At 36.2% G+C, this 26,743-nt stretch overlaps 2 protein-coding genes across 8 annotated transcripts; one reads left to right on the top strand and one right to left on the bottom strand.

Moving 5' to 3' along the window:
• The first annotated feature begins 407 nt into the window (after nt 1-407).
• On the top strand, nt 408-5,530 carry zp3d.2 (zona pellucida glycoprotein 3d tandem duplicate 2). 3 transcript variants are annotated; one of them, XR_007925377.1, is made up of 8 exons: nt 408-2,334; nt 2,722-2,837; nt 2,991-3,094; nt 3,171-3,345; nt 4,287-4,398; nt 4,547-4,635; nt 4,720-5,081; nt 5,171-5,306. XR_007925377.1 is itself a non-coding variant. In XM_051864708.1 (8 exons), exons 1-8 carry the CDS (start codon nt 1,810-1,812, stop codon nt 5,443-5,445), a joined length of 1,470 nt encoding a protein of 489 aa, XP_051720668.1. In that variant the 5' UTR covers nt 408-1,809; the 3' UTR covers nt 5,446-5,530. The 3 variants fall into 3 exon arrangements, 2 of the variants coding, with proteins under 2 accessions (XP_051720668.1, XP_051720669.1); XM_051864708.1 differs by having other exon boundaries at nt 4,720-4,793; nt 5,171-5,530; XM_051864709.1 differs by having other exon boundaries at nt 422-1,735; nt 4,720-4,793; nt 5,171-5,530.
• Nucleotides 5,531-7,736: 2,206 nt separating this feature from the next.
• On the bottom strand, nt 7,737-25,610 carry fli1rs (Fli-1 proto-oncogene, ETS transcription factor-related sequence). Of its 5 annotated transcripts, none has more exons than XM_051864703.1 (10): nt 25,366-25,610; nt 17,125-17,330; nt 16,464-16,633; nt 14,290-14,493; nt 14,055-14,126; nt 11,629-11,697; nt 11,441-11,503; nt 11,280-11,327; nt 8,835-8,918; nt 7,737-8,697 (listed from the first exon to the last, which is right to left on the bottom strand). In XM_051864703.1, exons 1-10 carry the CDS (start codon nt 25,381-25,383, stop codon nt 8,174-8,176), a joined length of 1,458 nt encoding a protein of 485 aa, XP_051720663.1. In that variant the 5' UTR covers nt 25,384-25,610; the 3' UTR covers nt 7,737-8,173. The 5 variants fall into 5 exon arrangements, with proteins under 5 accessions (XP_051720663.1, XP_051720666.1, XP_051720662.1 ...); XM_051864706.1 differs by lacking the exon at nt 25,366-25,610 and adding an exon at nt 25,115-25,274; XM_051864702.1 differs by lacking the exon at nt 25,366-25,610 and adding an exon at nt 24,863-25,108.
• Nucleotides 25,611-26,743: the final 1,133 nt, after the last annotated feature.

The following is a 26,743-nucleotide window of genomic DNA, read 5'->3' as shown; positions in this document are numbered from 1 at the left end:
TATAATATAAATAAAGTAAAAATTAGCTGAGAAAATTTACTAAGTTCCATGCCATTGTCAACAAGGCAGCAGCATCTGAAGAGTTTTGGAGCTGTTTTATATGATTAATTTGATATTATTCCTGGTGATGTCAGTTGTAATTTGAGGGCTGTCATTGTCACTTTCCTGATGATCCTCCACCTAAATATGTTCGTAAACAACAGGAATAAACCCTCTAGAAAATAAGAGATTAGATATTTTTATAACTGACTATCATCTCAATGAATTTTATGAACAATAGACATACAGGTGCATCTCAATAAATTAGAATATCATGAAAAAGTTTTTTTTTTTTTTCTGTAATTTAATTCAAGAAGTAAAACTTAAATATATTCTAGATTTATTAGACAAAGTAAAATATTTCCAGACTTTTTTGTTTTCATTTTGATGATTACAGCTTGCTGCTCATCAAAATCAAAAATTAGTATCTCAAATTATTAGAATATTTAATTTCAAGTTCTATTAAATTACCATTCTCAGGGTATAAATACTGGGTTTAGGTCAGTAATCCCAAAAGCAGTCATGGGAAAGTCTGCTGACTTGACAGTTGTCCAGAAGACGATCATCAAGACCCTCTACAATGAGGGTAAGCCACAGAGGGTCATTGCTGAAAGAGCTGGCTGTTCGCAGAGTGCTGTGCCAAAGCATGTTCAAAAAGTGTGGTAGGAAAAGGTGTAAAAGTGAAAGGAATGACCGCAGGCTTGAGAAGATTGTCAGGCGAAGCCGATTTAAGAACTTAGGAGAGCTTCAAAAGGAGTGGACTGAAGCTGGAGTCAGTGCATCAAGAGCCACCGCACACAGACGTCTTCAGGAAATGGGCTACAACTGTCACATTCCACGTACCAAGCCACTTCTGAACCAAAGACAATGGGTGGGTTTTTGTTAAATGTGAGCAAAATCATCACAACTAAAAGAACCAAAGACTTAAAGTACTTCAGTCTGTGTGCATTGAATTTATTTAATACACGAGTTCCACAATTTGAGTTGAATTACTGAAATAAATGAACTTTTCCACAACATTCTAATTTATTGAGATGCACCTGTATATCTAAGAATAAAGAACAGTAACAGATTTTGGAAATCTCTAATATACTGTCAGATTTGATGACCATGCTGTATGTCTGTAGCTAGTCACATCAGACCAAAATGCTTTCTTGATTATGAAACAAAGGATATTAGACATTACCAGAGTGGATTTGGTTAACATTAAAGCCATTTTGTGTGAAATAGAGGGGGTAACAGATTTCAGTAACTTGTACTGCCTTGTCAGATTCAGTGACCATATTTCGGTATAACTCTGTTGTTGATTTATATGACCTGCCTGCTGTATGTATGTTGCTGTTCACATCAGGGCAATCAGTCCAAAAATGCTTTCTAAAATACAGAAAAGGGAAGTTTAGACATCACCAGAGTGAATTTGAGCAGGCAGTCTGTCCAAAATAATAATAATAATGTAAATTAACAACAAAAACTATATTATTAGTGTATTGTATTGGATGTAGGCCTATAAATAACACTCAGAAAGGCAAAACAAAAACAAACCCCCCCCCCAAAAAAAAAAATGATAATAATAACCTGGATGTGAGGGATCACGTGATGACGTAAAAGAAACGCTGAATCTGTTTTGAGACCTGCTCGAAAGAATCGGTTCCTGGAAATGAATCCAACCTCTATCAACAGTGCTCGAAGACGACAGGTGCCTTAATTACCCATCTCGGTCATGTGAAATATGTCAAGGTTACCAACACTGTTTCAGTGATTATTACTTCGATGCTATTTAGAGATATGAAGCTTTATTTTCCAGTAATATATACTTTAGTAGTCTTTTTCTCCACATATGTGTACGCGTTACGAGCTGCGCCAAAGCACGCGAGCAATTCGACGTCCTTGTCAGAACTGGACATAAGATTTGGAGAAGATTTTGACGGATCTGCTGTCAGTCTTGGCTCGCCGTATTTGCAACTTCCCATTTTCCAGCATTCTAAAATCCCACTTCTGGAGAAAGAGCAGTTCAGTCCAATGCGTGGATCTGGCCGTGAACAACTGCCAGAAGTGACGAAAAAAGTCCTCATTCCGCGCGCCACAGTACGTGCGAGCTCCCGCCGCCGCGGTCGATCACAAGGAGTAAATGTCGTTTGTCAAATGAAGAAAATGATCGTTAAAGTTAATAAACAAATATTAGGACTCGATGGCTTGCAGTCTGAGTTAAAACTGGGAACATGTGACATCAGCAAGACTACAAAGCACTATCATGTGTTTATTTACGACATGGATCAGTGTGCCAGTAAGAGACAGGTGTGCTTAGCAAATTTTTTATTTATTATTTTTTTCTTCGTTTCATTTCTTTGTTTGCATATTTTTTTTCTCCATAATATAAGGGGCTACGTGTGTAATATGTCCGTGTTGGTTATTATATTTTTGTCCATTACTTTTTAATGGGATAACTTCACAATAATGCTTTTGTAAACTAATATATGTTACAGCAAAAACTAAATAAATCGTGGAGAATAAAAAATATCGCAAAAAAAAATTATAAATTAAAAAACAAATGAAGGAAACAAATTCACGATAGCACTAAGACACTCGGAAAAATACCACTTTGCTCAGCTCTACTCATAGTTTAACTCATTCAACTCTATGATAAACTTTGCAGTGAAATTATCTTTGTCTTTTTGAATACAGTTAATAAACAATAGAGTAACATATTCCAACATACTGCGCTACTCTCCAGTGATGGACCTGGGGCCAATCCGCCGTGCCATGCCTTTCTCACTCCCTGTTGAGTGTCACTTTAACAGGTAAATGTATGTCTTTAGTTGTACCAGATATGTGTTGATTGTGAATATGTTCCATCTAAACTTGCAGTACATTTCTGCGTCTATTTTGTGCATCTATTAATCACTGATTTACTTTTTTAACAAGTGAACACCCATGATCTTTTTTTTTTCTAGATATCATTACTCATACAAAATTGGTTACATACCACAAGTCAGACTTCAGAACCACTTCAAGCCCCTGAGAACAGTGGACAGCGTTGTACTTACCCCCCGTGATGGTAAATAAGGTTTGACTAATGAAATTAGTACTCCATTCTGTTTCAGTCAGTGAATCATCACCTCTCTGTCTTTTAGAGCTGTGGAGAAGATTATCCCCCACAGAGGAGTACACCATTGGTCACCCCATGTACTTTCAGGCAGACGGACCCCCTCTTGCTGAGGACGAGAGGCTGTTTGTGGATTCCTGTTATGTGACTATCAGCAGTTCTCATTTGTCCATGCCACGATTTACAGTCATTGAAAACCATGGGTAACACTTTGTTCATTTAACTCTATAAAGTCTACTGTATTATATTTGAAGCTAAATTTCTAAGGCCTCTAAATTTTCAACATGATCATTTGCTGTACACATTCTACTACACGCCTGTGACGTTGTCTGATTGAGTTTATACTTTTTTAGCAAGCAAAACGTCTTTTAGTGTAATTCTAAAACGTCCCCCTTCAGGTTGTGGTATGTGCCTTTTTTTTTCTGTGTAATCATTATTGATTTTTATAAAGTAAACATAAGAATACATTTTATATTGTTAGTTATATTTTAAGATAAACACATTGGACTGAACAAATCAGCTTTCCTTGTTTTGTTTTTTTTTAAGAAAAATCACATTAAAATGTGTCAAATACAGGCTTTTGAGGAACGTTAATTTGTGCATCTTTCAAAAATTGTATTGCATTGCTTTATATGTTTTGCCCTCCACACTACAGAGGTTTAATCAAAAAACTAAGCATTTAAATTTAATCTCAGACATATTAGGATATATAGAGTGACAACTGATATTTATATGCATTTTATGTAAATAGTCTGATATACTGTTATAAAGATCTCACTTTACAAGCTGTCAAAATGTAATTTTACTATTTGGCCATGTAAATCTCAGCAACTGCATCAAATTGCAGATTTTTGCTCAAGTTTAGGCCTCTGGATAAAATTGAGATGTTTTATTTTTCCTCCTCGAGTATGAGCTCCACATTCTCCTATATCATACTGTATGAGCCGCAAATATGAGCCGTATCATATTTGCGGCGTATCAAATATGATACGCCGCAAACAACACGTTTGCAAACCTTTTTTTTCTTTTTAGATTTCTTTTTATATTTTAAAATGTTTCCATTTGGGGGGCTATTATTACATATGCCAGACTTTACAGGGTTAGGGGAAATTGAAGACAAAATTTATGTGCATTTTTGTTTCAGGTGCATGATTGATAGCATGAGCAGTAAGTGGTCCAGATTCATTCAAAGTGGACAAAGGAATGTTGTGCGGTTCTCATTGGATGCATTTCTATTCCACGGGATGTTGGGAAAGGTAAAATGAGCCAAAATGTCATGCTAATGTCATACAATTTCAGAAAAATGTCAAACAAGGGGGTCAGGCTTTTGATTTTTTTTTTTTTTTTTAATCAGAATAACAGTTGAGTCAATTTATTGAGGTTGTCTGTTCTTTTTATTCTCAGCATCTTTACATGCATTGTGAAATATCTGTCGGAAGCTTAAATCCAACGGCAAGTGCAAAGTCCTGCACTTACAACCAGTCAACAAAACGGTATACTGAGTTTTGGTTGTTTTGTGAGTTTGTTGTGATAATTCAAAACTGAATTACTACTAATTCGGATCATTTCTTCTTCAGATGGGAAGAATTATACAGTTCAAATGGTGTGTGCCTCTGCTGCGACTCCACGTGTCTGTCTTCTGACCTGTCTGGTGAGAAACCTCAAGTGCTTTTATCAATTTTAATAGTCAGTTGGTTTTCATGAAGTATGTTGTTGGTATATAGATCTTTTCATAGCATCAGAGGTCTCCGAACTCAGTCCTGGAGGGCCACTGTCCTGCAGAGTTCAGCTCCAACCCCAATTAAACACACCTGAACCAGCTAATCAAGGTCTAATTAGGCGTACTAGAAACTTCCAGGCAGGTGTGTTGAGGCAAGTTGGAGCTAAACTCTGCAGGACAGTGGTCCAGGACCGAGTTTGAAGACCCCTGGCATTGAGAGTAAATGCAATATTGCCTGTAAAAGTCTTGCCACATCATGGAAGTAATAAGATTTTACATTAAGCCCTTTTTCATGAATCCATGTACAGTGTCCAGTAAGGTCATCACCAGTGAGCCCTGGATCATGGAGTCTGATTTAAACATATTCGAGGAAGAGCAAACAACTTCATTCCTGCCAGAGGAGGTGGGAACAGGCTTTGTTCAAGTAATAACCCCACCAGTAGCCACACCTGCAGAGATTGGACCACCAGAGACTGAGATTGGATCACATCATTTTGTGCCAGACTCAGCTGTGGTGGTGGAGGAAGAAGACAAATTTGTAGAGCCACGCAGGACATTTGAGGAGGTATTTGGATTGGATTAAACAAAGAGGACTTAATAAAGACATTTTGACTTAGATTTTCCACAGCTTAATTACACTTTAAATGTTAATAAATACATGAAACACACTTTTGAAATTTGCATTTTTTTTTTTTTATCCTCTTTTAGCTTTTTATAGTGTCATTTTAGGTAACTATAACGAGGTTCACATTCAGGGACCGGTGAATGTTCTGCATAATTTTAATGATAAAATAAACACAAATCACAGACGACTGCCGCTTAAACTAAATCAAAACAACAACATAAAGTCCCAGGCCTGGTCCTCTCTCATCCTTCACTGTCGTCACTCCCCATTTTATGCTTCCGGAGATTCTCCGTGAGACTCAAGACCAGTGTGGGGCACCCACCTCACTCTATTCCTACGGCTCTTGGCCCTGCCCTGCTTGCCACAGTAACGTATCAATATACCATCCACCTATTTTTATGCACATTTTGGGATATTGCAAAAAATGCTAGATGGAAACGCCAAGACGTACATAAATTCTATCTCGTTCTCAATGCGCAACAAAATCTCACGTAACTTTGCCTCAGCAGTGGATGTGATTGGATAACTGGACTAACCAGCAGACCAATCTCATTGCACAGCGTCTCAAATGTTGGTTTGGTCATTGTGAAATGCCTGAGCCAAAGTCTGTCATCAAAATGATTTGATTTAATTCCCTCCCAGAAGCGTCTCACATGATTGTATTCCTCAAACACCAGGCATCTGAACGCAAGATAACACAACAGTGTTTATTGCGTATCATCTGTGCACTCTGATTCGCAGGTCATTTATAATGTATGAAAAAAGAGCAACAGTGGCTTTCCCAATTGGAGCATCTTCCATTTTCATTACAGATATTTTGCGCCAATTTCCCAGAAAGTGACTGTTTTGTTTTTTTTTAACACATGGGATGGAAACGCTGCTTTATTTGCAAATGTTTAATGCGACAATTTTGCGCACAAGTTAAATTAGCAAATTTGGATGGAAACATTTGCAAATTTGAATGGTGTATATTGAGAAGTTGCTAAAAATGTGTTTGATCAGCACCAATGCACCCAAAAACTACACTGTATGTAACATTTCTTTTCTTTTCTTTTTTTTTTTTAAATGTCTAGACTAAAACTCTCCCTGCTGCATTTAATATAAACAGGGCAGGGTGAGCCCATGAGTTCCTGCTGCTAGCCACAAATTCTTATTCCATTATTTTGATGTTGTGCCAGAAATTGCCAGGTCACTCAGTTTTGATCACATGTCCAGTATATTTTCAGCTTCCTGTTCTTAGCTGAGAGGAGTGGAGCACTGCATTGCATTTGCACATTAAAATCATGTTGTTTTCTCGTTTTACTAAATCGTGGCCACGTATTCGTACCCTCATATTGATTTAACTACAGTAGTCAATATTTGAAGTGGATCAAAAACTTTCATCAAAGTTGTCCTAAAACCTTCTTCTTAGGACAGCTTAGTTCTTAGGACAACTTTGTTTAACTTTTTTGATCCACTTCAAATGGTGACTACTATACAACAAGGAAACTAATTATTATAATGTGGCCACAATTTAGTAAATCAAGGGAACAAATTATTATATTGTGTGCACAATTTACTTAAAACGAGGGAACGAATTAGCAAAACGTGCTGACATATTAATAAGTAGAGGGAACGAATTGTTAATTTGTGGCCACGATATACATATTTTTTTCCTGCATGTCATGTGTGGGCCTCTCTACGGTTCTCATGATTATTTATTTATTTTGCATTAGAATGTGAAATGTAGTTAATAAAGCAACTACTAGGTAGTTTTTTTTATATGCATTCTTTTCATATGGAATTTCATAAGTGTAGAAATGTTATAGTATAATGCAAATGTTTGAAATTTTGTGCTGAGAACAATTAAAGCCTGTAAAATCGAATTTAAGTTTATGTTTAAAGGAACCATTTAAATGCATGGCTTGCAGTAGTTAACCAAGCATAAAAGCACATTTTAAAACTTTTTTTTTCTTAAGATAATTGTTACTCTTGCCACTCAGCAGCCAGAGGGGCATGGGGTTTATTCCTCATCCAACACAGCCATTTTAATTGACTTTTCCTTGCCCCAGTCACAGAAATACAGCATTTTTCTTAGTAAAGAAAGATGCTTTAAAGCAAAAGCCATTGTGAAAATCTCTATACAAATAAAAATAACTAACATTGAACGTATTGACTTCTGAGCACACAAATTTTGAGAGGGCTATTTTTTTTAATGTAATGAATAGATGGGTAATGTCTACAATAACAAAATTCACAGATACATTAAGTGAGCTACATGTTTTATTGTTTAAAAATATAATGTTACACATAGGGGAGTGACGTTATTTGATTAAAAAAATGTCTGTACAAACGCACTTGCATACAAAGGCATATTACATTTAAAACATTAGAGATGATTATACTTTTTGGGGATGTCAGAAGCAGTCTTATCAAAGCCTTATATGAAACATGCGAAACATATTTACAATTTAGCCCCGAAGACGTACAGCTGTGTTTGATTATGCATATACTGTACAAAAAAATGCCATGAGATGGAGAACTTGATGTTTAATATTGCTACAAAGGATTTTTGGATTGGTTAAGGATCCCCGAAAAGTTGCCAGCTTGTTTGTTTGTTTATTTTGTTATTCTCAGTTCTCTTCAGCAACTTGTGTCAGGAAGAAAACCAAGAGTACAAAAGCCTGGGCTTTACAATTAGACCGTTTTAGTAATATGAGTTCAAATGAGAGTGAGTGCTGGGATGTCGTGGCATGGGTGAGCTGGGATAGACCACCCCTGTTGCAGAGTTCCAGTAGGTGGTAGGAGGCCCAAAGAAATTGGAATTGGAAACTGGCATAGGGGTTGAATGAGTGCCCATGAAGTTCATTTTTGGCTGGTGGCTGTGGTAGGTCTGCACGTACGGCACTTCGGCCTGGTATTTGAGCACGCCTCCTTCTGGAGGATGGTTTTGGTGGGCTTGGGAGATGCCCTGGAAATCAAATTTGTATGCATAACGCTTGCCGTGCACCTTGGTCATGATGTTCTTGTCGTAGTAGTAGCGGAGGGCACGGCTGAGCTTGTCATAGTTCATGTTAGGCTTGCTTTTTCGCTCCCCCCAGCGCTTGGCCACCTCATCTGGGTCGGTCATCTTGAATTCTCCGTTTGTGCCCTCCCAGGTGATGATGGCAGCATTGTTGCTGTCAGACAGCAGCTCCAACAAGAACTGCCACAGCTGGATCTGACCAGAGCCTGTGTAAAAATAAAGAGTGTCAGAGATCTTAAGCAGAGAATTGATAGGCCTGTTAAGGCAGTTTTTATTTTCTCCAAATGTGACCTTTTTAGTATGTTGTACACAGAAACAGAATGTGGGTCGGTCAGACACCTACCCACAGTCCTGTCAGTGCTGGTGACGGGCAGGTTGTTAGAATTTTGTTTGGTCGTTCGGATCTTGGTGTGGAATGGTTTCGTTTCTGTGTGAAGAAGGTCGGGCAAACAGTCATACTAATCATGATGTGCTTGGTTTGTAAATTCTTATTTATTTTATTTAGGCCTTCAGGTCAAAAAAATACACACAGTCAAACCAAAATTTATTCAGACACCTTGAACATTTCATTCATTATTACAGTTTATTAACTATAGTTTAAAAAAAAATAGTAATAAAATATGACAAGATCTCAGAGGTAAACTGTGTCAGAAAAAAAATCTTAATTATGTCAGATAACACTTAAGCAAAATTTATCAATCTTACTGGTAGTCCACTGTATGAAGAATTTTTGGGTATAATATGTCACAGTTTACTTTATTTTGCGATCCTCACTTCACTATGAACTAGTGTCCTGCACCCACTAGTAAAAATATATCAATGTCTGAATAATTTTTTGGTTTGACTGTATGTTCAAAGGATTGAGGTTGGTACAATTTTTTTAAATGGTTTTTGAAGACTCTTGAAAAGCTGCATTTATTTGATCAAAAATACAGTAAAAGTAATATTGTGAAATTTAAAATAGCTGTGCTCTATTGTAATGTATTTTAAAATATAATTTATTCCTGTGATGGAAAAGCTGAATTTTCAGTGTCATGATCCTTTCTTATTTGCTAATTTGGTGTTCAAGAAATATTTCTTATCAATGTTGAAAACAGTTTTTCTGCTTAATATTTTTGTGGAAACTGTGATACAATGATACAATTTGCTGTCCCCTCAAAATAACTCAACACACAGCCATTAATGTCTAAACCGCTGGCCACAAAAGTGAGTACACCCCTAAGTGAAAATGTCCAAATTGAGCCCAATTAGCCATTTTCTCACCCCGGTGTCATGTGACTCATTAGTGTTTCAAGGTCTCAGGTGTGAATGGGAAGCAGGTGTGTTAAATTTGGTGTTATCACTCTCAATCTCTCATACTGGTCACTGGAAGTTCAACATGGCACCTCATGGCAAAGAACTCTCTGAGGATCTGAAAAAAAGAATTGTTGCTCTACATAAAGATGGCGTAGGCTATAAGAAGATTGCCAAGACCCTGAAACTGAGCTGCAGCACGGTGGCCAAGACCATACAGTGGTTTAACAGGACAGGTTCCACTCAGAACAGGCCTCGCCATGGTCGACCAAAGAAGTTGAGTGCACATGATCAGCGTCATATCCAGAGGTTGTGTTTGGGAAATAGACGTATGAGTGCTGCCAACATTGCTGCAGAGGTTGAAGGGGTGGGGGGTCAGCCTGTCAGTGCTCAGACCATACGCCACACACTGCATCAAATTGGTCTGCATGGCTGTCGTCCCGGAAGGAAGCCTCTTCTAAAGATGATGCACTTGAAAGCCTGCAAACAGTTTGCTGAAGACAAGCAGACTAAGGAACCATGTCCTGTGGTCTGATGAGACCAAGATAAACTTATTTGGTTCAGATGGTGTCAAGCGTGTGTGGCGGCAACCAGGTGAGGAGTACAAAGACAAGTGTGTCTTGCCTACAGTCAAGCGTGGTGGGAGTGTCATGGTCTGGGGCCGCATGAGTGCTGCCGGCACTGGGGAGGGAACCATGAATGCCAACAGAGTATGATCCCCTCCCTTCGGAGACTGGGCCGCAGGGCAGTATTCCAACATAACAACCCCAAACACACCTCCAAGACGACCACTGCCTTGCTAAAGAAGTTGAGGGTGATGGACTGGCCAAGCATGTCTCTAGACCTAAACCCTATTGAGCATCTGTGGGGCATCCTCAAACGGAAGGTGGAGGAGCGCAAGGTCCCTAACATCCACTAGCTCCGTGATGTTGTCATGGAGGAGTGGAAGAGGACTCCAGTGGCAACCTGTGAAGCTCTGGTGAACTCCATGCCCAAGAGGGTTAAGGCAGTGCTGGAAAATAATGGTGGCCACACAAAATATTGATACTTTGGGCCCAATTTGGACATTTTCACTTTTGTGGCCAGCAGTTTAGACATTAATGGCTGTGTGTTGAGTTATTTTGAGGGGACAGCAAATTTACACTGTTATAAAAGCTGTACACTCACTACTTTACATTGTAGCAAAGTGTCATTTCTTCAGTGTTGTCACATGAAAAGATATAATAAAATATTTACAAAAATGTGAGGGGTGTACTCACTTCTGTGAGATACTGTAATAAATAAATATATATATATATATATATATATATATATATATATATATATATATATATATATATATTAGTAGCTTATATATGTAGTATATTAGTTATTTAATTATGAAAGGGCATTACTTTGAGCCAAAACTGCATCCAAATATTACATACTCTTAAAAAGGCCACATTTGTTGTTAATTTGACAGTGATGCATTTACAATTTCATGATTATTTCTTACCTGGATTTGCAAGACGGCTGCTAAGGGGACCTAATGCTTGGTAGGGGTCTGCAAAGATGGAAAATATACAGAATTGATTAGATTTGTCAAGGTGTATTATTAACAAAATGATGATTAAAAGCAGTTTCATTGAGTATCGAGTTAAAGGTGTACTTGTCCACCTTGTGAAAGTCTTGGTGGAGGCTCTGTAATTCTGGTGTTATGCTGATGTTCGATTGGAGAACCTGTGATTTTAAAAAGGTGAGTTGTTTTTTACTACTTTTTTTAAATGTGGTTATGGCAAACAATTCCATATTTGTACAATATTTTGTAACTTTATAATGTTTTTGTGAACACAGAGCAACCGTACCTTTTGGGACAGCTGGCAAGGCGCTTGAGGACCAACTGTTCCTTCTGCCGATCTCCTCAAAGCTGTTTTCTGTGCAGAGGCAAAGTCAGATAGGAGCAGTTAACAAAAGGGAGATTTTACAGGAAAGGATGGCTTTAAAGAGTAAGGAGAAGGGCAGCCGCAGAAGGAAGGAAGCCCTGCATTAAAGATCCCTAAGGAGAAACGCAGGGCAGAACAAAGCCAGGAGCAAAACGGTAAGAAGCCCTGAAGATGGCACACAATTCCTCAGGGGGAATGTCCTTTTGTTCTAACTGATTCTCTTTGCCACAGAATAGTCAATTGTGTCCTAACCTGAGCTCTACACCCCTTACTTCCTGTCCTGATGCAGCTGTTTCCTGTCTGAAAATGCAACAATTCCAAAACCTTGCAATACTTGGGGCAAAATTCATTGAAGAAACAAACCACAGTCCTTATAGCACCTCTCTACACAATGGAATTTTTTCATTACAATAACTTCAATACATTATTTAGTTCATTTAAACAAGTAAACCACCAGAGGCTGTGCTTTACAGTATTTTTAGCTTTGTAGTGTTCTACTGTTTTTAAGAATGTTTGTTAAACTAAAATACCCATGTGACCAATGTTTCCTCTCTTTTTTTTCCTTGCTGAGCAAAACGTTTCTCTATAAGGCGGACATTTTGGCCACCTGAACAAAAACATTCTTTAAACCAGACCTGTACAGCATATGTTCACACAAAAAGTGGTTACATCATGCAGTTGCAACTTTTTAACTTTTAATGTGCTATTTCTATTTGATTTGACCCTTGATGTAACATGGTGATATTAAATAATGTTTATTTTAAACAAGCAGTTAATTCAGAAGTCATTAAATGAAGCACATTTATAAAGAAATTCCATTAAAAAATCATTTAAAAAAATCCCACACATAAGTTCAATCATTTATATAATATAATATAATATAATATAAAATAAAAAATGAAGCAGTTACTATGAGATGGTTTGGGACAACCATAATGTTTTTGTACGGTCAATTATTGGCAACAGACAGCATCAAACCATCAAAAATAAGTGTTTGTTTATTGTTTATGAATTTGCAAGATTGTCTATATCAGGGGTTTTCAAACTTTAATGTCATGGAGCCCTAAACAATCCCTTTGTGAGATCAATTCTTTATTAGGCTTATAATATAATATAATATAATATAATATAATATATAAAAACAAACTGAAGTATTTAAACTGATATATCAGTTTAAATGCTTCAAATTGTTTTAATATTATAATATGAAAATAAACTGAAGCATTTAAACAGATCTAATAGCTAAATATTTTGAACATGAACGTGTTTATTATTATCATTATTATTATTATTGCTTGAACAACAATTACAAAACAGAAAACAAAAATGCCAGGGTTAAAGATACAAAAATATAAAACACTATCAACTAAATTAAAACAATAAATAAATAAACAATAAAAGGCTTTGATATTTCACAAAATCTTAAATGTATTAAATAAATTAACGGTTTTAACAGCTTTTTTGTTTGTACTGTCCTTAATAGAAACCATATAATTTTCTAATTCTTTCAATACCACAGTAAAAAGAGGCTTCTGATTACTAAATTTACACCGATGAATATGAAACTTAACAAATATAATCACCAAATTAATAATATATGCCTCATTTTCCAGACTCTTTTCATAATTGAAAAAAACAAATATTACATGTTCATATAACAAATGAAAATTGCACATCAATTTGTCATTAATAAATTTAGAAACCTCCCCACCATAACCTCTTTGTATATTGACAGTGCCAAAAGATATGAGGTGCAGTTTCTGGCTGCATTAAACAAAATGAGAAATTCACATCTATATCTTTGTTAAACTTAGACAGAAAATGTTTAGCAGGGTAAATATCTTAAATGGAATTTCCTTGCCCTTATTTGTAATAATATATTTATTAGGTAACAGCCAGACCCTACTCCAATTAATAGTTCCAATGAACCTTGACCAATAGGAAATGACAAGTGGTTGACTTGCTACTCCTTTTTGAAATAGGAAACGTATAGCCTTATTATTATTATTTTTTGTTTGTCAAAAAACATAAACGTGTGATTTCCTTTGGCTCACTGCTGCTCAAATGCGCTCATAACATTCTCTTTCTATGAAACCTGTAAACCGCATTCACCGGTTCTAACTCTATAGCGACACTAACTCTATAGCGGTTGACCAGAGCACTGCAATTATTTATCACAGATTACTCAAATGGATTTCCTCACACATTTCGCGTCTGTTCTCTGCGCAGCATTTATACTTATCGAAGGGCAGAAACTGCAGTATGATCATAATTTTAAATATATATATATATATATATATATAAAATCTATTTTATCCTCAAAAACATGGCAAAGAAGTTTGACTTACCAGCTTTCACCTGTAGTCTAGGCTGTGGTTGTGTATTGGTTGGGGTTGTTGGGTAGGAAAAAGTGGGACTACCTGAGTAAAGAGTAGTAAAGATAACAAGCTTTCAATCTACTGTATATAAATGAATAGGCACAGAATGATTAAAGTCATTTTATAGCTTTTCCTGATGTTTGCTTGACCTAATCGACAGTTAGTAATGGATTATACATATGGAATTAATGGAGAAGTTCCTTACTCTCCCGGAGGTAGTTTAGGTGGGAGAGCAGGATGTCTGTATTGTATGCAGAAGTAAGACGCATCATGTCCTCTTTGGTCATTTTGCAGAGCGCTTTTCCATCTAGGGTATGGAAGAGGGACACATCCACATCGGATAGGCCGTATTCCTTTATCGCCCAGTCTACCCATTGCCGCACATGGTCTTGTGTCCATACTTCTGGGTCTAAAGCAGGACAGAAGCAAGAATAAAATGAGGAACAATTGCTTCAGCTGTGGTAGGACTGATCAGAGTTCAAAAGAAGAGTCAATGCACCCTTTGTTACTGTTTCTACTCGCACTAAGATAGTGCTGATGTTTTTTGTACTTTACCTAAGGGTTTTATAATGTTATAAGCCAAGGGTTCACGGTTGGTCATGATTAATGTGGCTCAGTTAGCCCCTGCTGGTAAATGCCATAACTACATCATCTGGTTCATCTCCACTGACAGACATTCAAAACATTTTATTTTTATTTTGTTTTTTACTTCTTTTTTTTTTTAAACCATTGTCTGGAGCAGCTGCCATTGAGATGAAGGGGAATGCTAAATGATATCTCTCCAGGTATTATAGACCTCCTGTTATAAGCCACCATACTCTCTTATTTGTCCTTGAAATATGACGTCATATCCGAGTATTATGAGCATTATAATTGTTTGGTCTGGGTGACTCATGAGGAGGTATCCCATACACTCATTGTCGCACAATGCATGGAGCGACTCCACCGTTCTGCCCTTTTTAATAATGTTACACCGACCTTCAAAACGCCTCCCTGAAGATAACTCAGCATCCTAATTGGTTTGTGAGGAAAGAGTGATTATCTCTGTTGGAATCTGTGCAATCATTTGTAGTTTAGTCTGCCGGGTTACAGGGATCTACTAGAAGGAAGGGCATCAGTGTGTTTTGATGCCCTTGTGTTACAAACCTGCCTTTTTCCCACAAAGCACAAGTTGTTAAGTGATGCAAGATCCTGTGGTCACTGCATAATTACCACATATCTTTGTTTAGACATCTATACATCCTCTAGCTATAGAAATTGGTCAACTCCAGACTAAATATGTCCAGTGCTCAAATTCTTTTTACAAAACATTACAGTCAACCAGTGTTAGTGTAATTTATATACTATTATAGTATTTATTAGTATTTTGAATTAGTTTTTACTTTTATATTCTAATTTCAATTTAAGTGTACTTTAGTGCATTTTTTTCATCTAATATTGCTGTTTTATTTGAGCTTAATTTAAATTTCTAATGTTTAGCTAACAACAACAGTCGACATGATGTCAAAATTAAAATGTGATACAATTATTTACTTAATACATGTTCCTAATCTTAAGTAGGTGCATGGTATTTCAAAAGGAGAAAAAAAGTTTTTCTTTGTAGTCTTACATAAAATTATAACCTGAACTTTTTACCAAGCTAACCAAATTACCAAGCACCCCATGTCATACAGAGACATTATTTTTATTATTTTATTTTTGAATATCTTTCAGTCTTTTTGTATTATTTATTTTTTATTTTATTGATTTATTTTTTTTAATATCCTTTTTCACTCTTGCATCCATTCAAAAGTTCGGGGTTGGTATGATTTTTAATGTTTTAAAAGAATTCTCTCACAAAGGCTGCATTTATTTGATAGAAAATACAGTAAAAACAGTAATATTGTGAAATATTATTGCAATTTAGAATAACTGTATTCTAATTTGAGTATATTTTAAAATATAATTTATTCCTGTGATGCAAAGCTGAATTTTCAGCATCATTACTCCAGTCTTCTGTCACATGATCCTTCAAAAATCATTCTAATATGCTGATTTAGTGCTCAAGAATAATTTCTTATTATTATCAATGTTGATAAGAGTTTTTGTGGAAACCATGATGGATTTTTAAGAATAGACAGTTCAAAAGAATGGCATTTATTTGAAATAGAAATCTTTTGTTACATTAGAAATGTCTTTACTGTCACTTTTGATCAAATTTATGCATCCTTGCTGAATATAAGTATTAATTCTTTGAAAAAAAAAAAAGTTTATGTAGTCTATGTCCCATTACAGAAGTAAAAAGGCTTGTGAAGTTTAGTTTATACATAAAATATACAAGCAGACACTACTTTCCTGTATAAACAACATTTACTCTTATATAGAGACTACAGATCTCACCTGCTGGTACAATCACCCTTTTCTCCTCTGTGGTGCTGCTGGGTGGGGTGGCAGTCTGTGGGCTACTCCGTGGCTCTGGATAAGAGGCCTGGTAGGCCAGCTGTCCCCCATCACTGTTACTCATGTGTCGGGTTCTTTTAGTCACACTGCAGTCCACTGGGGATTCACGGCTGTGGCATGGAACAGAGAAAATAGGAAAGCTAAATGTTTTTGTTCTAAATGCGCACAGTTTTGACGCTAAAGGAACAGTTTAGCCCAAAAAATTCCAAATATGTCTCCTGAAAATGCATTGCGACAGGTTTGACATCAGTTATACTGAATGGCACTGGTTTCTCACATGTAACGTGACCAGCAACATGGCGGGTTTAAATATAAAGAAGTGAATTAAATGTCATGCCTTTACAATACTTCAAATGTCATGTCATATGGATTACTTTATGGTGCTTGACAGCCTGTGGTCACTGTCTGCTGTCATTGTGTGGAAAAGAGCAGCTTGGACATTCTCTTAAACTTAACCTTTTGTGTTCCACAGAAGAAAGCAAACCATATAGATTTGGAATTACATGAAGGTGAGTACTTAATGCCGGAATTAATTTATTTGAGGGAATGAGCCCTATAGATGAATACTCGGGTATTCTGACATCAGTGTTTGGAACCCCACCTGGTTCCGTTGATGTGTTCTGCTCTCTTGGCAGGGTTCTGTGCAGCTGATCCGGTCCAGTCTGGCTCAGTCGGTTCTACGCTGTCTTCAGAACCCTGTCTGAACACTGCAGGCGAGGTGATCTCTCCCTTCATGTGCATGGCCTGGGGACCGCTGAAGGGCGACTCGAATATGGACTGGTCTTCACTCACCACCGATAGAGCTTCCTGTGACGTATACAATACACAATGGTTATGTAAACAAAAAACAAATTTGTCCAACCACTTGATTTAAGGTGAATAACAAATCATAGGGTAAGGATAGAAATAACTATATCATTTTGTCAGTAATTCAAGAACACGGATGTCACGGGTTTCCGCTGCTATCGCTATGCTGCGACTTTCTAATCAGTGACTGATGTCGTAAGAATTGATTTGGGGCATGAACTCGTTAAGGTTTATCTAGATGAAAAAACTGTAGAGTTAATAGAAATTACCTTTAGAAATGTTCAGCAACACGATATTAATTCTGAAACTTAAAATAACAGTTTATCGGAATGGTTTAGGGCGTTTTTCGACTTCCAGGTAGATATGACTTGGCATGAGTGAAATTAGTTGTGAGTCAAATTAGAAATTGCGACATCTTCTGTGCCTTTTCTTCCTGTGTTTAATGTTAGTCTGCACTGAACTGCTCTGGTATAGGTGTGTCCGTTTGAAACTTCAAAAAGTCGTTTTAAACATTCAAATGTATGTAAGTGTTTGTGTGTGAATAAATGTTTGTGTTATAGATGAATTCAGGGAGCTTGTTTAGAAGGCTTTAGTATTGTCTTTAGAGCTGACATACGTCAGCACTGAGCTTTTTCGGTGGCTCACAGGAAATCTGGCCCCCATGTGCAGTGAAACCTTTTGGCATGGGGCATGAGATAGGAAACAGAGGAGTGGTAGAAATGTGGGTCATTTAAAGCTGAAAAACAAATTTGTTCTGAATGCTGAGAGGTTGAGGGTCACCAAACAGGGAGGAGGCAGCATTGTAAAGTGCTTTCACCTGACCTGAAGTTTTGTTAATTTGCTGTGAGAATCTGTTTCAGTGTTCAGTTTGATAAAGTGATTGTGATGGCGTCGTTTACCTATAAAATTGCTTACGTTTATGCATATAATGTTGTATTATGCATATTTCAGGTTAAAGGGTTAGTTTACCCAAAAATTGTCATTAATTACTCACTCTCATGTCGTTCCAAACCAGTAAGACCTTCGTTCATCTTTGGAACACAAATTAAGATATTTTTGATGAAATCAGAGCGGTATGTGACTCGTCCATAGACAGCAATTTAACCATTTTCGAGGTCCAGAAAGGTATTAAAGACATTGTTAAAAAAGTTGACGTGACTTCAGTGGTTCAACCTTAATGTTATGAAGCAACAAGAATATTTGTGCGCAAAAACAAAACAAAAATAACGGCTTCCGCCGTTCTGACATAGAACCTGGAAGCGCTGAACGTAAATAACGTATGAGAATGACGCAGAAGAGAAGATATTGTTGAATAAAGTTATTTTTGTTTTGTTTTTGCGCACAAAAGTATTCTCGTCACTCGTCACTTTATAAATTGCTGTCTATGGACGAGTCATATATACCTTTCAGATTTCATCAAAAATATCTTAATTTGTGTTCTGAAGATGAACAAAAGTCTTACGGATGTGGAACGACATGAGGGTGAGTAATTAATGACAGAATTTTCATTTCAAGTCTACCGGGAAAGAATGTTATCAATACAGTCCCAACCAACACCGTCTTTGGGTGTTGGGTTTTGTTGTCAAATCAGAATCGAATTGAGCATCCCTTAATTTGAATCGAAGCAGCAAACAGGATGAGGAATTGCACTTCAAATTTGAATGCAATACTCTAAAAAATGCTGGGTTGTTTCAACCTAAATTTGAATCAAGTATGGACAAACCCAACCGTTGGGTTAAAAAAACAGGTTTGTCCAAATTTGGATTGAAACAACCCATCCTTTTTTAGAGTGAAGGAAGTAGAATTAGACTGAATTGAAATTCAAAGAAATTTATGAGACAAACTTTAAATGTAGACTTGACCATGCCTTGGATGGATGGATTAGAAAGCCAAGAAAGAAGTCTGTCAATATTACTAGTTTCTCTTAAAATGTCTTATATTCTTGCCTGTTATAATCCACTATGAAAATACTGCCTTTTTCCAATTCTCTTATTGAACTAGACATGAAATAGCGCTAGCTATCAAATGCATTATGTGATCTCTGCTCTAGTAGAGAAGTGAAAGCAGGCTCAAAACAAGGCCAAGCTGAGAGCTCAAACTGTTTTTGCACCGCCTAGTCTGTGTGCATTTGCTGGCGTCAGTCTTGTGTACACATGTACGACAACGAACAAAGTACAACCTCAGCTAATGGCACAGATGATGCTAAACTTGTTGCAAATCTGTGTAGGAGAGCCGACATGCACTGACATTTATGTGCAGCCTCTCTTGCATTGTCCAACACCATTTGAATATTCACCTGAGGTTGATTTAAACTGGTTAATTTGAATCAGTATACAAATGTAAACAGCCTAGACCTTGGATTAACTGATGGATTCAGTTAATTCTGCATCTTAAAACGCAACAATTGATACCAGGCCAGTTTTAACTGAGCTAGTGGAGCACCTGGCATTTCATTCTGCAGTTAAAATTATTCTGCACCTATGCACCTTTTAAACCACAACCACATACATAGTACTGCTCTCTCTCCTCCAAAGTGATGAACATAAACATACTCTACCCTGGCCACCAATGCCACAACTGACTTCCTGTTCAATGAGTTTCATATCGTCTCTGTTGCTGAGAAACCAAAAACAATATTTTAGCAAGCATAAACTGCACGCTGTGTGCAAAATGTCGAGGTCAGTGAGATTAATGTGCATCTCACATCAAAAACAGAGATGCACATAAACCGTCATGCTATTGTTGTGCTGTCCTTGGAGCCGCTGGGTGCCTGTGACATGCGTGCAGTGTTTTCAAGTCAATTGCAACAGACCTCCATTTCGTCTTGTGAAAGAAATTCTCATTTTGTCACAACAAAGCTTGTGGTAGAGCTACACTGCATGGAGACTTGCTTTAAAACATGCTCAGTGCTTTTAGATTTTGGAGGTTTTGCATAGAAACTAATCGTTCAGTAAATCACCCTCAAAGGGTGGAACCCTTTCACTACAAACAGATTTACTAGATTACTACTAGTAAACTAAGTATTTAGACTCATTTTTCAAAGCTGTACAATCTGATGCATGTTACAGGAACCTAAGAGCACTGTGGTCAATCTTTGGTAATGAAAGCAGATTATGAAATGTCCCTTTGCTTATAATGGGACATCTAAAGGCTGATGTTCTTTCACAAGCAAGACTGTCAGCATTATATTCTGGTTTGTTGTGGTTAAGTATAATTTGTTCGAATCAAATATACAAATAAGGTGTGCACATCTAAAATCCAATTTGGGCTCAGGTGCAGGACGAGAAGATGATAGTTGAACAAAGAAAAATAATGTCCTCACACTGAAATTGCTGCTACAAAAATTTTTTTTACCAAACAGCGCAATGTTTTGACCAGTCAGGTCTTCGTCAGGCACAGTGTTAGTGACAAAATGTTAGTAGTTGAAACGTGGTTGAAACATTGTATAATTTGTTGGCTTGAGGTATGAGGGAAAATCACAGTAAATTGCAAAAGTCAGACATGCAAAATATGTCGCAGGTTATATTAGTTGACCACATGTACTCTTGTTCATTCTCATCATTTTAAATATAAATGAGTGTGCAATTTCTTAACTGCATGTTATAATATAGTTTATGCATAAAAATATTTAACTCTCCGGTGCTGCTTGTAATTTATTTAAATGACATTAATATACTATATTTTAGTTTGATAAATTCGATAAAAATTTTGTATTTTTAGGGGATTTTATGGTACTAAATTATATTTATAGAATAGTTATGATCCATTTATTACCTGTTAACCACTTTTTGAGCATAGGCCTGAAAATGACATTTCCAACTTAAACTGTCATAAATCTTGAATGCTTTGGAGCACAGACTTAAGTTTGGTCTAATTTTAAAGCGGGCACTTGGCAAATTATTGCTTGTACGTTAAAAAAAGTAAGACTAAAAAAAAATATATATATATATATATATATAGAACTTTTATTATGAAAAATGAACATAAATGCTATTTTTAAATTTTATGTGAAATATATACTTTCCAAAACATGTTTACTCTAAAACTGACATCTCAAAAAAGATTTTGTTTTGGCGCAGTACCAAATGTTTTCACTAGATGAAATTGGTGTCCCATTCATTTCCAATGCAGTCGCGAACAATACAAGTGACTTTTTTTCGGGACCATTCAACCCTTTCAAATCATTTCCATGTTTTTTTTTTTTTGCTCGTGCGTGTTTACATAGCAAGTGCCGAAACCATTACCAAGTTTCATACCATTCCCATGATGTAAAAAAAAAAAGAGCTTGACATCTCAAAAAATGAGCTTTCGGTAAGATTTTGTTTGGGCGGAGTACCAAATGTTTCCACTAGATGAAATTCGTGTCCCATTCATTTCCAATGTGGTCGCGAACAATACAAGTGACTTTTTTTCAGGACCATTCAACACTTTCGAATCATTTCCATGATTTTTTTTTTTTTGCTTGTGCGTGTTTACATAGCAAGTGCCGAAAACCATTACCAAGTTTCGTACCATTCCGATGATGTAAAAAAAAAAAAAAAAAAAAAATCGGTCAAAAATAACAAACGGCACCAGAGGGTTAATAATGTCTAATTTTGTGAATACATTAAATAATTGTAAAAAAAAAAAAAAAAAAAATGAATGTCATTGATGTATATTATTAGAAAAGATCCGGGTTGTTTGGCACAGGGTTACTAAAACTTTTATAAAAAATAACTTGCAGAAAGATATTTCAAATATATCAGTTAATTGATATATCCATGTTAGTTGCTTCAGAACAAATAGATATAGGAACCTTTTATGTTTTAATTAAGATTTGGTAAGACTTTTAATGAATTTTGCAGGTGGCAGGTGGCATAATTTATCAGTGTTAGTACAAAATAATAAAATAATAAAACATTCATAAGAGTGTACAAATATATAGAATAGTATGTGGTAGAAATGACAACTAGAAGAGCAAATTATAGTACACTCTAAAAAAAGCTGGGTTAAACACAACCCAAGTTGGGTTGAAAATGGACAAACCCAGCGGTTGGGTTAAATGTTTGCCTAACCTGCTGGGTTGTTTTATTTAACTCAACTATTGTTTAAAAATGACTGTATTGCTTGCTTAAATTGAACCCAAAATATGTTGGAACTTAACATTTATTAATATGTTTTATAGTAAGTTTAATGAATAATAATTAAACAAACATTAAATTGCTTATTAATAAATGTTCAACTTTTGATTATTATTGTTGCCTCTAGTAATTATGTGTCTGATTTTTAATTTCCAACCTATTTTGGGTTCATTCTAAGTCAGCCATATAGTAATATTTAAACAATAGTTGAGTTAAATAAAACTGCTCATTTAACCCAACCGCTGGGTTTGTCCGTTTTCAACCCAACTTGGGCATTTTTTAGAGTGTACATTAAAAATCATTTCTGTTTGTTGTTTCTTCTATTGCCTTTAACAATGTGCAAACCAACCACACAACCTGAGGATGGTGGACATAGTTGTATATCATAACAGTCATGAACGAAATGTGGAAAATATTTTGACTTTTTTTTTTCAATCTCTGTTATTAATCCAAGGGTTTTTTTAAATTATTATTTTATCTGGATAATTTTGTTGCATGTTTCGCCTGAGATATTTAACAAAGAATGAAAAATGTGCCAATCAACCCCAGTCTCACCTAGGCTACCACATGTTCACTTTTCGTTTGCTGTATTGTTTGCATCTCATTTGACTGAGTGATTACACTGCAGTAAGTACATTTTCGAAACCAAATACAGCTTTAATACTTTTTAACAGCGGGGACTGTCACGACTGAGGGAATAATTCGTTTTATTTGTTTCGTTTGGTCGTTTAATTACTGACATAATAGCTATTAGTCGTTACTACCAGCGTGAGGATTTGCCAATTTAGTAAAAAATAATTTACAAATAATAATGTATAGCCTATATAAATTACTAGAACTTAAAATATAAACATTATCATAATAATATAAATAACACAATAATAATAATAATGCAAATTATACTTTATAAAAGTTAGGCTAGTGTAATATAATAGGCTAGTAATGTTAATTTTTATAGATATTTTAAGAGCTGCAACTTCTGAATTGCTCATGAATCATAATGCAGCTAAACTTTCACAGTTATGTTAGTCATGTTCGTTTTGCGAGAGTGAAAGAAAGCAGAAGTTGACGTTAAGGCATGCTGATTTTGCAAAGAGACACGCAGCTGCGCTCTGAGCTGCAAAAACACTTGTGGTTTTCACAAGTTTTAATCAGCAGCATCTTCTAAGTAAAGATGGGGGCGCTTTTTTGAGGAGAGCCTGCATTACTACACCGCCACAGCTCATGGAGACGCAGCACGTTCGATTTTGTTTCAGTTTATAGTCCGGACAGTTTAATTGAAATGTAGAACAATGCACTGGCATCGCACATCTATCGAATCAATTATGTTTTGTCAGTCTTTGTTGGCTTTTTTCGAATAGAGACTGCGGAAGTGTGTGCGGAAAGTCTGAGGTTTGAGACAGGAAGCCTGCTGAGTTCTGATAACGACACCTGACAAGCGCCCAGCACTTTGCTATAAATTATTCCTTAAAGAACTAAATCAGGCATGGAAAAGCTACAAACACGTAACAGAGGAATTTTTGCAATGCCTCTCTGCTCTGTTATAAAGGGGATGTATCATTGCGTAAAGTCGACAAGTTGAATCAACACAATTTTCGCTAACATAATTAACAATAATAAAAAAACAACAACCCTGACTGACTTTCAAATGCGTCACATTCAAATAATTCACCAAATCGAACAAACTGAGAAGTTAAATTAGTATATTTGCGATGTTACAATCTGTTAAACAATAAGTTTAATTTTACACTTTATTTAGCGCTTGTTTTTTCAATTCTTGTTTAAAGATCACGTCCATTTAAAACGAAATATAGCTTCGATGTTTCGATACAGACGAAAATACGATGATAAAAATAGTCAGAAAACAACTAGTAAACAATAACCTATTGACGACAGTAGGCTAATTATTTAGGCCTAAATATTTTAAAATGAATTTCAATACGGCAGATAATGCCGGCATGGGATTTTAGCGATGTTAGCGTGATTTCATGATTTTTATTTATTTCGATTTTTATGAACATACAAGTATATGCTAGATTAAGCTTACCCCCTAAATTATCGATTTTCTAAAATAATAAGTAGCCTTCACCAAGCGTGTGATAGTTAGTGTTTTAAACTTCACAACATTATGTAGCCTAGCTATACTCGGTAGTTTTCGTAACGAATAAAACACTTTAAGCCAAGTAATATATTAATAATAAAACAAGCTGTTGCTTGCCACCATTATATGCCATACTGTTACCATCCCAATGAAATCTAAAGAAATTCAGTCTATGCAGTTTATCACAGTTAATATACATGGAATATATGTTCTTGTCGAGGTGTCATGAACAATTTAACGAGCTGAAAGTATACAAAATAACAATACCAGACGCTATTCGATTCGTGATTTTTAAAGTATCCACAGTGTACCTTGTTGTTGGCGCCATAAAGCCACCTGCCTCGAGAGCGCCCCGCCATAATTGTGCCATATGTGAAATTCGGTATATTGTTTTCCAGTTTGCATTTGCTTGAGTTTTCGTCGTTCTTTTGATGGTATACTTGAAAAAGAAGTTAGCTACATGTACCTAACCGACTTGGAAAGATAATCAAATATGCCATTTTGCATAGCAGAACGTAACTGTTAAAAAATAAAAACGAATAGAACAACAAATTTGTGCATACCCTCTCGCGCGCGCTCTGGACACCATTTCGTTTTTTATCTGAGTCTAAATGTTGTAGCGGTTTCTTGTGTTATTAAAGAGCCGACATTCAACCACGAACGGGAAGGAAGAGGAAATTTTGTACAAGAAGGAAAGAGTGGGGACCTGCATCACCGCCTTGCCTCTCTCACCAGTAGTCGCGCTAACCGTGTGGGTGGTTGCGCACTCGCTACTCATTTTCAGAACAGACAATAAACCAGATCAAACGCCTACCTTAATAGTACAGTCCATTGCAGATTTCGGTGGAGTTCATGAAGAATATACTTTGGTAAACTTAAGCTATATAAACGTAGGTACTTTGATAACCCAGCTGAAACGCATCGACTTGTGTGCACAGGCGCATTTAGTCATCAGCGCAAACCATACTATTTTCGCTTAGACCATAACCGGATGGCAACGGTTTTTTTCTTTTTGAGCTCTCCTTTCTAAAATTGGGAAGTGAAGTCACACAAAAGCATCTAGCTCTGTTCCTTATTGGTGAACTCTCATTGCACTAACTTCTCAGAATATTTGTTAAACCAAAACCCCGTTTAAACTTCACTGATTATAATGAGATTTAAAAATCACTTACAATGTTTATTTATTTATTAGTTTGACCTTTTAACATTGATAGAATAATTTTGCCATCTTCATTTGCGGTGAAAATCTTTTAAACGAAGATTAGCAACCCTAAAGTTGATTTATAGACTATATGTGAATTGTTAGCCAGCATTTTTACCTAAATCTTTGTGTTTGGTATATTGCACATGCTAGTCCTATCAGTGTCTAGCCCTTTTTCATTGCTATTTGATTGATCAGCAATAAGAACCTGTCTTAAAAGGCTATTATCCACTGAACATGAGCTTTATTTATATTTACGTTATTAATAAATGTTTTTACTTTTTTTTCCCCCAAACATACCAAGTTTACTCTACAGGAAATCGCGACTTAAGTTAGAATTCTCAAACCGCAAACCAGTGATATGAAACGCCATATCAGTATCATGAATCAACAGCTGCATAAATGCTCTCCAAATCTCTCACAAATGAAAATAATCCGTTGCGTTATGAACATATAATTGTGTACGAGCGAGTGTTAGCCTTCATAAAAGCAGAAATCGTTTAGTCCTTAAACACTGCTTAATAGTTGAATGATTTAAACTTAATTATTCTGAGAAAGTAGCCTATTTTAACAACATTAAGAGAAGTAAAAAAAAAAAAAACTTTTGTAGTATAAAAACATCGTGAATTTAGAGACTTATAGCAAGGGCGTGCGCGTGTGGAGGTGACATGGGAATTTGACACTGATTGTATCCTCTTCAGTGAGCGAGCTCCTTCAATCACGACTCAGCCCTTGCACGATTTGGCAACTTACTTTTCCAGATGTATTTTTTCTGCACGCCGGAGGAAAATGGCCTGAGGTGTTTGTTTATACAAGACCCTTGGGTTGGTCTTATCTGTCCAAAGCACTCACGCCGTGATTTCAGGCCTCCTCGACTCGGAATTTCACAGACCATTGTTCTCTTGAATGGCTTTTAAAGATACGAACGCCTCATTAAAAGCAAAGTTGCTGGTTCTGATTGATCTTATTTCTAACTTCCAGTTAGAACATT

Source organism: Ctenopharyngodon idella, chromosome 16 (genome assembly GCF_019924925.1).
Source record: "Ctenopharyngodon idella isolate HZGC_01 chromosome 16, HZGC01, whole genome shotgun sequence".
NCBI lineage: Eukaryota > Metazoa > Chordata > Actinopteri > Cypriniformes > Xenocyprididae > Ctenopharyngodon > Ctenopharyngodon idella.
The sequence above is the reverse complement of the archived record's forward strand: the minus strand, read 5'-3'. Positions and strand labels throughout refer to the sequence as shown.

Excerpts from the sequence above, each read along its gene's own strand:
- zp3d.2 (XM_051864708.1), top strand. The coding sequence starts at position 1,810 with ATGCTATTTAGAGATATGAAGCTTTATTTTCCAGTAATATATACTTTA. Across the intron at positions 3,095-3,170 it reads TGTACTTACCCCCCGTGATG|AGCTGTGGAGAAGATTATCC; the intron begins GTAAATAAGGTT and ends TCTGTCTTTTAG. Across the intron at positions 3,346-4,286 it reads ACAGTCATTGAAAACCATGG|GTGCATGATTGATAGCATGA; the intron begins GTAACACTTTGT and ends TTTTTGTTTCAG.
- fli1rs (XM_051864702.1), bottom strand. The coding sequence starts at position 24,910 with ATGGCGGGGCGCTCTCGAGGCAGGTGGCTTTATGGCGCCAACAACAAG. Across the intron at positions 11,698-14,054 it reads TAGACTACAGGTGAAAGCTG|AAAACAGCTTTGAGGAGATC; the intron begins GTAAGTCAAACT and ends GCCTCTGCACAG. Across the intron at positions 11,504-11,628 it reads CTTGCCAGCTGTCCCAAAAG|GTTCTCCAATCGAACATCAG; the intron begins GTACGGTTGCTC and ends TTAAAATCACAG.